We start from the raw sequence: 18,483 nt of genomic DNA, 5'->3' as shown, positions 1-18,483 counted from the left end.
CGGCCACTGTGTACGGGGCCTAACCTTAGCACTTTGTTAATATTAGGCTCATGCTAATCTTGAACTCCTAATACTTATCAATCCCCCAATAAATGTTCCATATATTTTCCATCTTTACTGCCTCTGACTGAAGCAAATCCTGATGTCATTTCATCCTTTACTCCTTTGCCTGAAATGATGTATGCAGAACTGCACTGTCATATCTAGCTTGCTTTGTAAACACATGTGAGCAGAACATAGATTGGATTTCAGCAGCTTCTGCAGAGGGGTGAGGTGATTTATCTTCAATTTCCCTTCTGAGCCTCGTGTCACACTGAACTGCCCTTTAGCCAATCAGCAAGGAACAGGAATGGGGGAGGGGAAGAAGGGGAGATAAAGGCTTTTTTAGCTTCCCTCTACCCAGAAATGTACGAGAAAAGAGTCAGGATGACTGGGATAAGGTTCATTACATACATATTTATAATTATATTACAATGCTTGCGATTCAGGGTCAGGGTGTAGACTTAAATAATAAACACAGAGCAGTGGGTAATAGGAATTTGATTCTATGGCTGACAATACCGATTTAACATTGGTTATTATTAAACACAGTATAAATCTACCTGCAAGAAGCTGACATTTTGGTATTTCTAACACAACTTCATTGAGAATTAAACTTACTTGTAAGCCAAGGTGGCACTGAAGTGCTGTTTAATGTAGGCTTCTAAAACAGTGTTGAAATGCTGAAATTTTCGATCTGCAATGAGCCCTATGATGTAAATCTGAAAGCAGAAAAATATGCATAGATGTATTTTATACTGCTCAATAAGTTACCAAAAGCTTAAAGAGAAACTCCAACCTAGAATTGAACTTTATCCCAATCAGTAGCTGATACCCCCTTTTACATGAGAAATATAATGCTTTTCACAAACAGATCATCAGGGGGCGCTGTATGACTGAGTTTGTGCTGAAACCCCTCCCACAAGAAGCTCTGAGTACCGCAGTACTTTTGGCAGTTTGTTACAATGTAACAAGGTTCACAGACAGGAATAAGCTGTTTACAGCTGTTTCTAGCAGCCCAAACAGCTAGGAGCAGCTACATAACCTGCCCACAGTAAAATGTCACCATGTAATAAATGTCAGAATGTAAATCCGGGAGAGGAAAGATTTTACAATGAGCAAACACTGACTAAATCATTTATACATAATTATGGTAAAAAATGAAGCACTTTTTTTACTACATTATTTTTACTGGAGTTCCTCTTTAACAGATTTTATAGAAAGGTGCAAAACCTAGCAGTCCTGTTGTACGAGTACAATTGTCTACAGCAGTGACAGTTAAAATGAAATAATTTTCTTTCCAAAATTCCCTCTGAAAAATGAGACAGCTTCCTGGAGTATCATTAGATTTGTCATTAAATATAAATATGATTTGCTTTTATTTCCTTCTTTGAAGCACTGTTGGCTCTGAGTAAAGGTGCAACAGTTTAAATTCCCTGCAGCTGTGAGCACTTCAACCATTAAGAATGAAAAACTCACTACACAGAGAAATTAGGATGTAAAATTAGGAGTGCATAAATCCCTTAATAGTAGACTTCCACCATGGCTGCAGGAAATAATGATAGGTCACATCTAAAATGTTATAACAAGCACCAGATTAAACTAGACAGATTAGTTTAGTAACAGTTTAAGAATAAAAGTGTTAATTGAATATGCAGTATGTCCCTATACTCACAATATAAATAATCACTCTGATCATTGTCATGGTGCTAAGGAGTATAATTTGGGCGCGTAATATATAATCATTATTTTGTATGTGTACTTTTTACAACATTATGTATTAAAATATTAATTTCTGATGAAGTATCAATAAATGTGTTTCCAAATGACCAAATCCTATACCATTTATTGCAAAAATTATCAGTGTGGCCCATTTATAGTTAATCAGTTGCTCTCAGTTAAAACTGAAAGAAAACTGATTTTCAAAGAAATGCCCATGTTTTCCTATGGCACAGTTCACACTATACGCATTTTAACTGAAATCTTTTTCACAATGCATTGCTATGGAAAAAAATGCATACTAACGCATACTAACGCACACTAACGCGTACCAATGCATTAAGTGTAAAAGGGCCCTAAGGATGAAAAAATATTGATAAATATGAAAATTATTGTTAAGTTTGATTTCAATATCAGTTAATATGCGTTTACTTCCAAATCTCCATATTGGTAAACATGCAGTTACTCTTAAATCTCTATTATAGTAAATATGTGGTTACTCTTAAAAGTACCGGTGAGTATTAAAAATATTTGTGAGCGTGGACAATATTAGTAAAAAAGTTTCTAAATAGCCAAAATTCTATACAATATTAATACTATATTGGTAAATATCCAGTTGCTCTTAAAATATTGGTTTTAAAGGAAACCAGAGCTGATCAAATCTAAAAGTTTTATACATACCTGGGGCTTCCTCCAGCCCCATGTACACGGATCGCTCCCACGCAGCCGTCCTCAGTCTTCTCCCTCTTCAGTACCAGGTCCCATAACTTCAGCCAGTCATGGCCAGTCTGACGTAAGAGAAGTGCGCTCTTTACGTATCTCTCCAGCAGCTGCTAGAGAGATACGTAGAGGGTGCACTTCTCTTGCGCAGACTGGCCGCGACTGTCTGAAGTTACGGGACCTGGTACCGGAGCTGAAAAAGACTGAAGATGGTGGCGTGGGATTGATCCATGCTTATGGGGCTGGAGGAAGCCCCAGGTATGTATAAAACTTTAGATTTGATCAGCTTTGGTACACTTTAAGTATTAGATAATGTCAGTATGAAAATATTGATAAGGAAGACATATTTTAATCTCTTTTAACCTCAAGTCCATTTATAGCGTGAATCTTTAGCAAATAGTCCTACACAAGACCATTTTTGATTTTTTTTAAATAGAAAACACATTTTTAGACACCAAGGAATGACATTGTTAAAAAGTTAGGGCTTAGTTGAGCCTTTTCATCATTGAGTGTTTTATCTGCCTCTATTTGCAATGAATCTAAAGGACCTCTTATTTAACCAGTTTCCGTGGTCGTGGTAGTATAGCTATGCCCTGCAAGACTTCAGTTCCTGCCCAGGGATGTAGTGATCTCCCTGCCGTGTGCGCTTGTGCGTGCTTCCATGTGCGTTCTTGCTGCCGCCCATTAGTAGGCAGATCAGTGAATAGGAACACAGTTTGCATTCACCGATCCATGTGCCTGAGTTCAATGATCACTGGCATCAATGAGATGCTGGTGGTCATTGACTAAAGTGAAAGTAAAACATATACTCATTACTTCCTCCAGTGTACACAGTTTACAGAGGAGGAATAAACTTGGGGGGGGGGAGGGGAATCTAGTGTCCAAATAGTAACTTACTATAACCCCTTACCTCCCCCAGTTTCCTATAGAAATAAAAATGAAACATTTGTGTATATATATATAATATATATATATATATATATATATATATATATATATATATATATATATATATATATATATATATATACATATATATATATATATATATATATATATATATATATATATATATATGATTAAAAAAAATTAAAAAATTATCTTAGGGACTTAACTTTTTTAATATGTATGTCATGAGGGTATCTTAATGTTAGGGCTTGTAAAGCTGAAAACAAACACCTTTATTTCCAAATACAATATTGTCAACATACATTGTACTAGGGACATAATTTAAACATAGTAAAAACCGACAAATGGGCAAATAAAATATGTGACTTTTATCCACTGTAGCACATTTTATTTTAAAACTGGAATCACCGAAAACTGAGAATTGAGAAATAATGATAATATTTTTCTTATTATTCCCATTAAAATTCATTTAGTATAAAATCATTTTTTGAAAAACGTACCACCCAAAGAAAGCCTAATTGGTGATGAAAAAAACAAGAAATAGATCATTTTGTTGTGATAAGTGGTAATAAAGTTATTGGAAAATGAAAGGGAGGAACGCTGAAATGTGAAAATGCTCTGGTCCATGATGGGAAAAAAACCTTAGTAGGGAAGTGGTTAATATGGAACATTTTTTTTCCAAGACATAATTCAAAATAACTTTGTTTACGACACATTATTTGTAGTTGCCAAAAAGATATTTAATAAATTACAGCCTACAAGGCTGATGAACAATCATAAAGTTTGTTTCTTACCAGGGCATCAAAGACAAGGATATCGTACTTGCTTGAATGAGAGTGTTCCATCATGATGTTAAAAAGGGCATCAAGAGTATCTTGAAGAAACTGCAATAGTAATAGATAATATTATGCAAACACAATACATATATGTAAATCGGCCTAAGATATAACTAAAGTACCCATCAGTAGTTAATTAGATTGATAATAATGGGAAAAATAGTGTAAAATAGTTGATAGTGTAATGGCTAAGGGCTCTGCCTCTGACGTAGGAGACCTGGGTTCAAATCTCGGCTCTTCCTATTCAGTAAGCTAGCACTTATTCAGTAAGGAGTTCTTTGGACAAGACTCCCTAACACTGCTACTGCCTACTGAGTGCGCTCTAGCGGCTGCTTCGCAAGCACTTTGAGCCGAGGAGAAAAGCGTTATACAAAAAAAGGAATTATTATTATTATAAAAGGGGTTTTTTTTTTTTTTTTTTTTTTTTTTTTTTTTTTTTTATTATTCAAAATTTTTTTTTTATTAAGAGATAATAAAGTTGGTCATACAAAGTAGATAATCTGTGCCAGATCCTTTAGACAATGGTTTACATGTGTACAATACATACAGCTTCAATGTATATATGAAGAAACCATATACATCACATTGTACAATACAGGTAGAATCTAATATGATATATGTTTATTGTTAATTGAGTGAAAGATAGTATCACAGTGTGGGCTAGGGTTCTTTAAGATAATCTCTTGCTTGACTTTTACTTTACCCAATGGGCAGCCAGGCAGAGAGTATCCATCGTTTATGGGAATACTATGTATTCTAGTGGTACCAGTGGGCCAGAACGGACCCTCACTAGAACATTGATTTGAGTTCTGATTTTATACAACAGTCTAGCTTGTAGTGGTTATAGTCTGGGGCAATGTATTAAGTGTAGGTTACGTATGTACGGATCGGCTGGTACTGATAGTAAACTAACTTGTTAGGTTTTCATTGCAGAAACATGAATATAAACAACAACATGAACATAAACATAAACACAACAGATAGTTGCAGACCCAGGGTTTTTGAAAGAAAAGTATACCAAGGGAACGGTCTAATTTGGCACTCTATTCTGTTATTCTAGAAGATTTTATACATTATGTTATCTAGGTAGGGGAAACTCAGGTATTATTCATTGTGTTGGTCAGTCCAACTTAGAGGAATATTGAAATTGGAGTAGTCAATTGCTAGTCTAGTTCTTATTTTTTGTTCTAAAAAGATATTGTTTTTCGTATGTGAAAGGAGCAGATAGGGTGAAATTTTTTCTTGGGATTTCCAATTACTTGTTATTAGATGAAGTGCAGTCAGTATTAGGTGGATGATCGGGGGGCGTATTTTTGAGGGAATCGGCTCTTCCTGTATGAAAAGAAGGGCGAAGTCCGGTTTGAGAATGAAATCTGGTTTATAAATTTTACGAATATATTTTTCTACGTGGTGCCAAAGATGAGCTACAAGTGGACATTGCCAGAACATGTGTAGGTATGTACCTGTAGAGGAGTTGCATTTCCAACAGATTGGGGAGTTAGTAGCAGAGAATGTGGCTAATTGTCTAGGGGTTATGTACCATTTAAATAGTATTTTCTTTGCCATTTCCCAATGTGAGTTACAACGGGAGATTTTTGATACTAGGGTGTTAGCTGTTATTAATTTGGCAGCCGAAATTTCGCTATTGAGGTCTAATGACCACACTGTAGCATACCTGTTAAGGGGGGAGATGGCTCCTGTTGTGAGATGTTTATACCAGACAGAGATGCTGCCTTTGAAGTGGCCTGCATAATTCAGCATGTTCAAGATGGAAGGGTGGATTTTCGGGGAGGAGATTTTGTCCTTTTTGATTGCATGGAGGAGTCTGTGGTATGTAAATGTTTGGGATAGTGGAAGATTGTATTGTGTTTGTAGGTCTGAGAAAGGCTTGGGCTGTGAATCTTTGAAAAGATCTTGTAATGATATAATACCTGAGTTTATCCAAGGTCGTAGGCTGATATTAGTGATATAATGTTCAAGGGCTTCGAGGGTAACCGGTAGAGTGGTAGATTCATTGGATGGAGGTGGGTGTTTGGTAAAATATTCCCAGGATCTTAAAGAGGCCTGTATAGATGGGTAAGGGGACTGAGGAGGTTTTGCACCTATATATATACTGGTTAGTATAGCTCTTGGATTTGACCCTAAAAGGATCGCGTCAAGTTTGACCCATGGTTTTTGTGAGTGAGTATTCCACCATTGTTTTGTCAGTTCTAAATTAGCTGCATGATAATATCTTTCGATATCGGGCAGACCCATGCCCCCGCGGTGTTTTGGGAGAGTCATTACTTGAAAGGAAGTTCTGATCTTTTTCCCTTGCCATATAAAGGCATTTACAGCTTTTCTCATTACTATAAACCAAGATTTGGGAATTGGAATCTGTAAAGTGCGTAGTATATATAAAATTTTGGGTAGTAGGAATAGTTTAAAGGCAGCGATGCGGCCTGACCAAGACATCCAGAATTTTGACATTGAGGTGCATTCCTCTTTAATTTCTGTTAATAGTGGACTGAAATTGAGTCTAAATAATTCAGATGAGTTATGGGAAAGCTTAATACCTAGGTAAGATACTGCCCCGTCTGCCCAAGAGAACGCAAACATCCTTTTAAGTTGAGATATCGTTTCAGCGGGCAAATTCAGGGGAAGTACGTATGATTTATTGTGGTTCAGTTTATAGAGGGAAACTTTGGAGAAGGAGTTCAGATCCTCTAAGAGGTGTGGAATTGACAGTGTAGGGTTTGATATGAGTAAAGCAACATCATCAGCAAACATGCTAATCAAGTGGTGGGTATTATTAATCTGGATGCCTGAAATTAAGGGATTCGATCTAATTTTTTGTGCGATGGTTTCCATGATTAGGACAAAAATAATAGGGGAAAGTGGGCATCCCTGTCGTGTACCGTTGGTAATGGGAAAGGATTTGGAAATAAAACCAGCCGCGTTCACTCGGGCAGACGGAGCAGCATATAGGGCCATAATGGCTGATAATATTGTACCTGAGAATCCAAATTTGGTCAATGTGGCTTTAAGAAACTGCCAGTGAACTCTGTCGAATGCCTTCTCCGCATCCAAAGTTAGGAGCAAAGAAGGCATCCGACAGAGCTGTGCGTACTTCAGTACCGTAGCCACTCGTCTGGTAGCGTCCAGCGCTTGGCGACCAGGAGTGAAGCCTACCTGGTCTTGATCCAACAGAATGGGTGTATATTTCATCAGCCTGTTAGCCAACAACTTTGCGTACACTTTTGTGTCTGAATTTAATAATGAGATTGGCCTGTAATTAGACGTTAATGTTTGATCTTTTCCAGGTTTGGGAATGACCGTGATAATGGCCTGTAGGTGTTCTTCTGGGATTGCACCTGAGCTAGCATATTTGTTGAATAGGTCTGTGAGTAGAGGTGCGATGCTTGGGTTGACAGCTAAGTAGAATTCATTGCTGAATCCATCAGGACCTGGTGTTTTGTTATGCTTAAGTGATTTGATTGTTGAGATGATTTCTTCTGTTTGGAATGGAGAATTGAGGTACTCCAGTTGTGAAGGGGTAAGAGAAGGTAAATTAATGGCGTTTAAGAATTCCGAAATAGATTCTTCAGTGGGTTGGTGAGTAGATTTGTCAGATTGCAGATTGTAAAGAGTAGCGTAATAGTCACAAAATGCATCTGCAATTAGTTTGGGGTTGGCTATTTGTTTGTTAGAGATGGGGTGTCTGACTGAGTGTATTTTTGATCTAACCTGTTTTGATTTTATAATTCTAGCTAGATATGATCCTGTCTTATTGCTTAGAGAATAGGTATCTAGGTTTAATTTCTGTCTTAGATATTCATATTTAGATTGTAGAATAGTGTTTAGTTCTTGTCTCAGGTTAAATAATTGCCTTTCGTTCTCTATGGTGGGGGATCGTTTATGTTGTTTTTCCTGTTCTTGAATTTGTTTTAGCAGTGAATTATATTTCTCTGTCCGTTTTCTTTTTTCAAAGGCTCCTTTTCTTATTAGTATACCTCTGGTATAAGCTTTTAGTGCTGCCCAGATCACATCCACACCCATATCCGGAGTACGGTTCAGTTGTATGAATGAGTTAATCTCAGATTTTAAATTGTCAGCAAAGTTGTTGTCTAGCAATAGAGAGGTATTTAATCTCCAAAGAGGGGGTTTCGTATTTGACAGGTTACCGTCTAATATTATATGGATTGGGGCATGGTCCGACCATGTCTTAGTATCAATAAGGGCATCTGAAACTTTTTGCAATAGCATTTTGTCAGTTACAAATAGGTCGATTCTAGAGTACGTTTTATGTACTGGGGAGAAAAAGGTAAAGTCTTTGGCTGAGGGATTGAGAATGCGCCAAGGATCGAATAAATCGTGCCACTGTAGTTGTTTATCCATGGTAGCTATATGGTGGCGAGCTTTAGAGGTTGTATCAGTAGGTGAGGGGCAGGCATTAAAGTCGCCTCCTATCAATAACTGACCCTTCTGAACTGATTTAGCCTTTGCAAAGAGTTTTTGGTGGAAGGTTTTTTGAGCATTGTTTGGGCCATATACGACGACCAATGTCATTAATTGGTCGTTGATATAACCAATGAAGATCAAGAATCTGCCATTAATATCTCTGATGATCTCAAGGGTATCAACTTTAAGGTCCTTGTGGAATGCCATCATGACACCTCGTTTTTTCTTTGAAAAGGTACTATGGAGAATCATTGGGTATTGTTTATTTACACATAAATGTGTATCTTTCTCTACCAAATGAGTCTCTTGTGCAAAAATAATTTGGGAGTTATGCTGTTTGATCTCATTCCACAAGAGGTATCTTTTGTATGGTGAGTTTAACCCACGAACATTAATAGATGTAATCTTTAGAGACATATTAGTGACTAGTCAGCGCGTACATTGCTATATAAAACCTCAGGTGAACAATAGGTGCCATAACGCTATACTGCTCCCTTTTGCAACAAAGGGGGATTAAGTATACGATGGGAGAACCCTTGGTTAGTTCAATTTGTGTTAGGTCTGCAAACCTTAGGTACAGGAAACATTTTTTAATGCTTAGCAAAAAACTGTTTAACATAAAACCATATAACTTGTATTCAACTCTGGAAACACAAAAAGAAGCTTTGAGAGCAAGCTTGGTTTGCTCTCCTTGTACAAGCATAGCACTAGTAACAACTATTAGTGCAAGATGCCGAGTCGGAAATAGAACAAATTGTTCCTTGTTCTACACACTGGGGGAAGAACAGGTAAGTACCTGTGGGAGTGTCAGTTGTAGATGTGGACACTGCCGAAAAAATATTGAAGTTAGGCCCAATAAATGCATGCCCCGGCTTATGATGTTGCGGGGCGCCAGTCTTGGTTTATCTTTGAGGAGGGGACATTTCTTAAAGAAGTGTTGGGATCTTCCTGGATATTTATTTTCAGGGCTTTCAATAGGCTGCGGCCTGCTGCAATGGAGGGGATGATATGCTGTTGCCCTTGGAAAGTAAAGATGATCTTTGTGGGGAAGCCCCATTTATATGGCACGTTTGCTGATCTTAAAGCTGAGGTGATTGGCTGAAGAATCTTCCTAAGTTGTAGTGTCTGTTGGGATAGGTCAGCAAACACTTTGATTTTCTCAAAGGGGTCAGGGAGCGTACTGTTCTTACGTATTGAGAAGAGTAGGTTATCTTTAACATGATAACAAAGGTATCTCACGATCACGTCTCTGGGCACATGCGCTGGGAGGTAAGTTGGTTTGGGCAGGCGATGGGCCCTGTCTATTATGAGTTCCGTATCACTGACATTGGGTAAGGCAGCTTTAGTAATTTGCTGGATGTAAGATCTCAGTTCGTTGGTGGGAACATTCTCTGGGATGCCCCTAAACTTGATGTTATTTCTTCTTGATCTGTCCTCTAGGTCTGCTGATTTGGACTTGAGCCATTTAATGTCAGTGGTCTGTGCTTCAGAGACGTCCACCATGACGTTGTGCTCTTTTATGATCTCTGTGATTTTGTTCTCTATCCCATCTACTCTGTCGCCTAGATCAGTTATATCGTTCTGTAGGGATGTGGATAAGTTGGCAAAGTCTGATAGCAGGGAGGTTCTAAATGAGAATAGAATCTCTTTAATAAAGGCCTGCGATGCAGCTTGATCTGTGGCTGGGAAGTCTGCAAAGATGGCCGCTGCTTGTGTGATGCTGGGAGGGTCTTTATCTCTTACCGTGCTCTCTGCATCTTTTCCTTCCACCCGAAGTTTGGATCTCGCCGGGCTTTTGAAGGGAGAGGATTCGGGTGAGATTAGCGGCTGGACGTCCTCTAGGTCCTGTTGAGCGCTGGTGATGTTTGTCTGCTTTGCGCTGGGTGGTTCAGCGTGTCGGGCGCCATCTTGGGTTCTCCGGGCAGGCTTTGCTCCGAAGTAATCCGTGAGCTTGTGCGGTTTCAGAGTACCGAGTTTGCGCTTTTTAGTGCTGTCCTGCTCAGTCTCCATCTCCTCTTGTGTGCTGTGAGTGTCGGGAGCGGAATGCGCCATGATTTGTGCCGGGTTAGATTCGCCGGAGCGGGAGCTGCTCTATCTGGCGTCCGTCTTGCCTGACGTCGCGGCCACGCCCCCCAAAAGGGGTTTTTTTTTTAAGGGAACAAGGAAAAGAAAGCGAGAAAGGAAAGAAACAAAGAAAGAGAGAGAGAAAGAGAGAGAGAAAGAAAGAAAGAAAGAAAGAAAGAAAGAAAGAAAGAAAGAAAGAAAGAAAGAAAGAAAGAAAGAAAGAAAGAAAGAATAAAAAGAAAAGAGAGAAAGGTAGGTAGGAAATCAGAAAGTCGAGCTCCACTGGTTGATTCAACCAGTGGAGCTCGACTTTCTGATTTGTGTGACTGTGAAAACTGCTACTTGCATGACAGTCAAAAGAGCTAGAGATTGAAGATAAAAGCCCCCATATTCCTCTGATGTCCTAACTTCAGGAAATAAAAAATATATTTATGCAATGTGGATTTTCTGTTTCAGTCTGATCCCACCTGTAGAAAATTGAATTTAGCACATTTCAGGTAAAAAGTGAAAACTAAACACATTTATTCCGAGAAGAATTGGGCCCTTTTCCAATTAACCCTTTCTTCTAAGTTTCCTCTCAGGAAATAATTTTTCATCATATCTAAATATTAACTTTTCAGCAGCTTTCTGGTCTTCATTGGCAAGCCATTTTAACATTGCTTTTGCTAAGAAACAAAAAAAGGAAGTCTCTCTTTATTAGTTCTGTACTTTACAAGGATTTTATACTAGTATATGCCATTGTAGCAAGTTTTGGACACAGCAAACTTACTATTCAGTTATTCCTTCCACACCTTTTTTTAGACCACTGTGCCCCCCCCCCTCCCTCCCCTTACACACACACACACACACACACACACACACACACACACACACACACTTTCCCATTCTGTACATGCCCATTAACATGCACAATGTCATCAACATACATGCATTTAGGGAAGCACCAGCCCTCCTCTAAAGCTGAGAAGAATATGCCCTACCCTCTGCTCCAGTGCAAACTGCAGGAGAGTGATCATGTGGAGGAAGGAGGTATGCTAAGAGCACAATCAAATGGGGGTGGAAATGGGCAATGCCAAAAGGCCCCTCTGCAGTAAAAGTACCCCAAGAGGCATCTGGAATCACATTATAAATAATAAGCATGTCATAACATTTTAAGATGTATTATTACAAATGTTTATATTTTCACAGGTGCATATACTGTACTGGGACAAACTATTACCTTACTCTCCCACTTCCAGTAGGAAGTATAAGATACAGTAGGTGTGCTAGTGTGAATCTGAGAGAGCCTAAGCGCTTTGAGTCCTATGGGAGAAAAGCGCTATAGAAATGTTATTGTATTGTATTGTATTGCTAGTATGGACTATAAATTAAGCAGTACCAGGTGTGCAGGGATGTAAAAAAATGATTTTCTTATCCCCTTGAGATGTCAGAGTTCCTCGAACTGCTCTAATTAAAGCAGAAAATGGAAAGAAATAATTTATTTGTCTGCTCTGTACAGACCTTTACAGGAAAATTAGAACTTTTGCATGTTCGCTGAACTAATAGGGAAAGATAATTTTCTAGAGAAAGTGCTACTGAGCAGTTGCAGAGAAGTGAAAAAAAAAAATTTACAAAGCTGCATGCAAACTCAAATAAAAGGTGACTTTTAATTACATTATAAAATAAGTTACCTAGCACTGACAAAAGAGATATATAATTTGTATTCAAAAAGTGATGCGCTAAATGTTTTACCCCATAGAAACTAAAATCCACACATTTTATGGCTTCAATTCACTAAGCAGTTTAGACTAGTCTACTGATAGTTTTTAGTCTACTGGTGGTTTGGTGTAAATCAGTTGCATCAAAAGGGAATTCACTAATAATTACCAAATGTTTTAGACCTGTTTTTAGACCTGGTCTCAAACATTCGTAATTAGGTCGGTAAAGCAGGGGAAATGATCAAAACATGCAATTCACAAACGGTTAGCTATGACTGACAGAAATCAGCTGGTCTAATCTCTGTCAGAAAAAGTGGGCGTGGTTACTCCTTGTTTGCCTAATGTGAATTGCATCTTTTGATCATTTCCCCTGCTTTACTGACCTAATTACCGAATGTTTTAGACCAGGTCTAAAAACAGGTCTAAAACATTACAACAAACCATCAGTAGACTAAAAATCATCAGTAGACTACTCTGAACTGCTTAGTGAATTAAGGCCATTGACTTGGCTGCTTCAAGTCAAGAATACTGGAACTTTATTGGTTTCTATGGGCAATTGCACAATTGTCTCTTTTGTTGTTTTTTCTCAAATAATATGTGTAGTGCCATTAGGAAAGTAAAATGTATTAACTAGTTTCTTCACATTCTGCAATCTATAGAATATATAGCCTGGTACAACTCTAACCTACTCTAGTCTTTAGTCTTTAGTTTCAGATTTTCAGGCAGTAATCTACCCGCTTTGTATATGGAAAAGTAATGTACCTGCTATATAAATGATTTTATCATAATCACTGCTAAAACTATCTATAGGAAATGTTCACTGATGAAAACCACACCATTTGTTAACTGGCGCTAACCTGTGCATCCCAGTTGAACAGTGTCTGCCAAATGCAAATATCTCACTAGCAACAAAGAGCCATATCCTATTAGATTTTCACCTGAGTTTTCACTGAGGAGTTTATTTTTTGTCTTATCTAAAAAATAACTTCTCAGCACTTTGCAATTGAAAAAGTACTAAAAAGTTGGTAAAAAGTAAAAGTAAATATCAAAAATTATTTTTAGTAATTTCTTGCTTGGTGGGAGCTTTAAAAGTATTTTATTAATACGGTTTGAAAACATCTCCTCTGAGATATAGGATATGGCCCAAAGCCTATGTAGGACTGTCTATGCAGCCAGGGATATTTTTAGGGAAAATAGGGCCCTGGTCCCAAAAATGAATGTGGGGACCCTTCCTTGTTCACACTGTACTGTGACTTGCCAAGTTTGACCTCATGGAAGCACCAGCCCTGATGACTGGTAAATTATTTGGGGATGGTTGTATTGAGATCAGCTCTCTCTCTGTGCTCAGAGTAAACTTTGGGAACTGTGGGCCTGGGTAACTAAGCTCTGTCTGTGCAAGAGATCACTGGAGAACATAAGTGACCCTGCAAACCATTATTCCAGATAACTCATTTATTGTGCATTCTTTACAAAACATACTTTTACAACTTCCTCTCCATCCACAATTTTCAGTTTCTCTAGGTTTTCTTGCAATAGTTCAGGCTTCATGCGCCACTTTAGAAGTCCAAGAAGGCCAACTAAAATGAAAAGGAGTTTTTAATTTAATAAAAGCAAAATATATAAATGATAGAAACATATCACTAAACTATAAACACCATAAATCACACTTGTAATGTTAGTAACACATATCAATGTTCCTGTAAGGATTCCTCCTGTTGCGCGTTCTGTCCGTTGCGGTGGAGCCGCAAACGGACAGTTCTGGCTTGTCTGCCTGCATTCGGTTGTGCATTCGCAATGAGTGACATTGTCATTTGCAATTGCTCTGCAGTTCTGGGTAGCTCAGGATGCTGTCATCATTCCACCAATTGCTTACTACAGCTGAGCTGCGGCCAGATAGCCCTGGATTTCCTGCAGGCATGTTGTTACATAATACTGCATGTATTTCCTATGGGAGTCCTTTGCATTCACAACCAGCTATCAAATGGTAATCAAGCAAGCTCAGGATTGAATGATTACAATTCAGCTATGTGGAGATTTGCATCCTTGCATCCATTGGTCGATGCCGCATAAAAGTCTGTCTCCCCTTTTAGACCTCGCCCATCATAGCGATCACTATGCTGGTCTGCTGGGCACTGTGCTACTCTGTATAGTTCTGTTATTGTAGTTCAATGCGACCATATTACTTGTGCTTTAGCTAGTTCTTGATAAATATGTATACAGACTTGCTAATATATATTTATCCATTAGTTGAGCCGTTTATTATTTTTCTGTATTATTGTTTATTGCCTAGTTTCCATGCCTGATGGACGTTCATTGCATCCACGGTGGGTCAGTGAAGTCCATTATCCTGATAGCTTGGATTCTGCCATCACCCTGTTGGTGACTGGTAGTATTCCTGCTACTCTAGTTCTGGGAACATAACTATAGGCTGTGGTTGCTATTAGTTATGTTCTTTCCTGTAGTTTTGTCTGTGTGGATGCTTGCTGGTGATTGTTGTTAGCCAGCTTGCTCTGCTTCTGTGGATGTGACTGTGAGCTGTGGTTGCTACTAGTTATGCTCCAATCTAGTCCTGTCTTGTACCTGTCTGAATGCTTGCTATCGCTAAGGCAGCGCAACATCGCACCGCGCTGCCATTGGGCTTGATTCACTAACCTACTTAGCACGTCTAGTCTTTAGATGTGCTAACCAGGGTGCTAAGCAGGTTAGCACCAGATTACTCAATCAGATTGCGCACAAAGTTTTGTGCGCAAAGTTTTGCGCGCGCAAAGTCCTATGGCTTTAATGGGCACTTCGCGCGGAGCGCCCTGCACTCTGTGCAGTGCGCGCGTAAAGTTTTACGCGCATAAAGTTTTACATGCGAAAAGCTCGTTTAGACGTGCTAAGGGGGTTTTCACAGGCGTGCTAACAGTTAGCACCGCTTTGTGAATCAAGCCCATTGTGTCTTACTTGTCTAGTTACACTCCAAACTATAGTCCTGTCTTGTACCTTTCTGAGTGCTTGCTGTCGCAAGGGCAGCACAACATCGCACTGCGCTGCCATTGAGTCTTATTTGTAGCGATATCAGAAGCCCAGAGCTGCAGTTGCTCTGGGCAGCCTGTGTAGCCTCTTCCATTAATCAGCTACCAGTCTTGCTGCTCTGGGTGATCAAAGTTTAACCCCCAAGCATTACACCTGTGATTTGTAAACAGACAGTATTGCTTATGCACACAAGCATTACAGTACCATGCTAAAAAAGTACAAAAGATACATTAATTCTATATGTTATACAGTGGACCTAATCTATTTTAGTTGCTTACTCACTTATGAGTGTGCGTCATACTTCCTATAACTGACAATGCAGCTCTCATTTGCACATGAGTCTGGTGCATAAGCATCATTACAATTTCACTGACAATGTTTTGTAGTTATTTTTTTTACCCCAGATTTGAAAACCCTTAGAAGGAAATAATATAAATGTGGAGGTGTTAAATGCACATGCTAAAATTATTAAAAAATAAATAAATAAATAAGAAGTTGCTAATTAGCCCTTATTTATTTTCCCACTTTTAGATATAAATATTTTGTTTCTTTTAAACCAATGTATAGTATCTCAGTGAAATGGACTTAAAGGGGCACTACAGCGAAAAACTGTAAAATTTTAAATATGTGCAAACATATATAAATAAGAAGTACATTTTCCCAGAGTAAAATGAGCCATAAATTACTTTTCTCCTATGTTGCTGTCACTTACAGTAGGTAGTAGAAATCAGACAGAAGTGACAGGCAAAAGCACTTAGTGAAAGGCAGTTGCTCTGTCCAACTGCCAAAAAACGGTGTAGCAAGCAGGGAAGCTGGCCAGCATCATTGTTTAAATCCTTTTTTGGGAATATCTTTATAAAGAATAAAAGCCTTGCTGAGAATCCCCTATGAAGAGATGGACTAGTCCAACACATGTCACTTCTGTCAGATTTCTACTGCCTACTGTAAGTGATAGCATTATAGGAGAAAAGTAATTTATGGCTCATTTTACTCTGGAAACAACGTACTTCTTATTTGTATATGTTTGCACATATTTTAAATTTTACAGTTTTTCGCTGTAGTGCCCCTTTAACATTTTTTTTGTTAATCTGCTTCTTGCACATTGTTTTTTTCACATTATTTTATGCTCTTTAGCATAACACCCTAGCACTTCAGAAAAGAAACATCCCCAATTAGTGAAGCAATTGCATAGCTCTAAACCATTCCGGGTCAGGTACATTAAAGTGGGAGACCAGATGTCAATTGGCCAAAATCTTTCCATCAACAAGCAAGTCCTTAATTGTGTTGAGCCCATTTAGGGACCACCATTGAAAGGCTAAGGAATCTAAACCACTCTGACATTTCAGACTGTAACTTGTATTTGAAGCATAAGCCATCCCATAAGAAAAATCAGAATTTTTATTATCGCCAAGCACGACTGGGTCGTGCCTGGAATTCAGCTTGGCACGTACAGGGTACTGATACAGGATATAAATACAGATACAGGACAAGTCATGCAGTCAGAAGGAACAGAACATTATACCAGACGCAGAGAGAGACAATGGCCTCAATTCACTAAGATCATGCTGGAGATAATAAGGCAAGAGAAAACTTACCTCCACACAGTGAGAGAGTTATTTTATCTCTTCATTCCTTAAGTTACCTCCTCTGTAGTTAATTTACCTCCTCTGTAGTTATTTTCACACGCAGTTAATAAACAGCCTGTCTTTAACTCTGGAGTTATTTTAAGGATTGAAGAGTTAACTTAAAGACAGAAGAGTTAACTTTAGGTTTGCCTGAGGTAAAATGTTTCCTGAATACGACATGCCTCATCACCATGGTGATAACTCTAGAAACGTTATTAAAGACAGGAGATAAGCTTAGTGAATTGAGGCCAATGTGGCATAAGTTACAACACAAAAAAACACTCAAAAAACAACCAAAGAGACCGCTTAAGCTAGGGCGCCATCTATGTGCAGAGTGCCTCAGTGCACATAGATGGTGCCTCAGTGGGGATGGGCAATTTTGTGGAGAGAGTTCAGAAGGTTGACAGCCGAGGGAAAAAAACTGTTTATGTCTTTAGGTCTTGATAAAGATGGACCGGAACCAGAGCCTCCGGCTCGAGGGGAGCTGACTAAAGAAGCGATGGCCTGCGTGTGAGGGGTTGTTGGTAATCTTTAATGCTCTGGAGTATAGCCTGGAGTGGTAAAGGTGGTCCAGAGAGGAAAGGGATCTCCCGATGATCCTCTCCGCTGATCTGATGACCCTCTGCAGTTTGAGCCTGTCGCTGGCGGAGGAGCTAGCGTACCAAACCAGGATGGAAGAGCATAGGACAGATTCGATTGTAGCGGAGTAGAGGTTTGTCAGAAGTTTTTGGGCCATACCAAACTTTTTTAGTTGGCGAAAGAAAAGTCTCTGTTGGGATTTCCTCTGTGTGGAGGCAGTGTTGGCCTTCCACCTCAGGTCATTGGAGATGGTTGTGCCCAGAAGGCGGACACTGGGAACTCTTTCTACTTCCTTGCCATCGATGCGGAGGGTAAGGATAGAGTAAGGTGGGTAATCAGGAAGAGTGTTTTAAGGGCTTTGTGTCCTGCCGCCGAGGCCCACATAGCACCCTTCCAGTCATAGGGAGATATTATAGCATTTTCTATTCCAACCCATACAGGCATCTGAGCCCCTGCACTAACTAGTGGGAGCTGTGCTAGTTGGGATGCGTCGTAATATCTCATTAAGTGGGGTACTGATAAACCTCCAAAGCTCTTGCACCAGAACATGCACTGTGTAGGAATTTGCGGCTTCTTATAGGCCCATATAAATGAGAATATTTTTAATGTCATTTTAACAACAGGAATTGGAAGAACTCTAAAGTAATATGTTAGCCCGGGTAAAAGGGTCATTTTGACCGCTGAGATATGACCTGTCCAAGATAGGTTGAATGAATGCCAAGTACTGTATCTAGGTCCCTGAGAAGCTCAGCCATCACACATTCATAATTATACATACATATATCATTAAGATTATTACATAGGTTTACACCTAAATATTTAAAGAGGAGCTGTTAG

General features: G+C 39.0%; 1 protein-coding gene and 1 long non-coding RNA gene across 6 annotated transcripts in view; one reads left to right on the top strand and one right to left on the bottom strand.

Moving 5' to 3' along the window:
• Window positions 1-18,483, bottom strand: part of DOCK2 (dedicator of cytokinesis 2) — a 566,587-nt gene that overhangs the window by 360,553 nt on the left and 187,551 nt on the right. For all 5 annotated transcript variants that reach the window (XM_068277405.1, XM_068277401.1, XM_068277402.1 and 2 more), the window contains 3 exons: window positions 13,904-14,001; window positions 4,182-4,271; window positions 661-761 (listed from right to left, as the gene is read on the bottom strand). In XM_068277405.1, the coding sequence (XP_068133506.1) occupies window positions 661-761; window positions 4,182-4,271; window positions 13,904-14,001 (289 nt within the window). The remainder of the gene's footprint in view (window positions 1-660; window positions 762-4,181; window positions 4,272-13,903; window positions 14,002-18,483) is intronic.
• LOC137564071 (uncharacterized) overlaps window positions 1-18,483 on the top strand; it is a 147,761-nt gene that overhangs the window by 89,877 nt on the left and 39,401 nt on the right. The gene's annotated exons all lie outside the window — the stretch shown is intronic.

This window comes from Hyperolius riggenbachi, chromosome 3, assembly GCF_040937935.1.
Source record: "Hyperolius riggenbachi isolate aHypRig1 chromosome 3, aHypRig1.pri, whole genome shotgun sequence".
Classification (NCBI taxonomy): domain Eukaryota; kingdom Metazoa; phylum Chordata; class Amphibia; order Anura; family Hyperoliidae; genus Hyperolius; species Hyperolius riggenbachi.
This window is presented reverse-complemented; position numbering and strand designations above follow the sequence as displayed.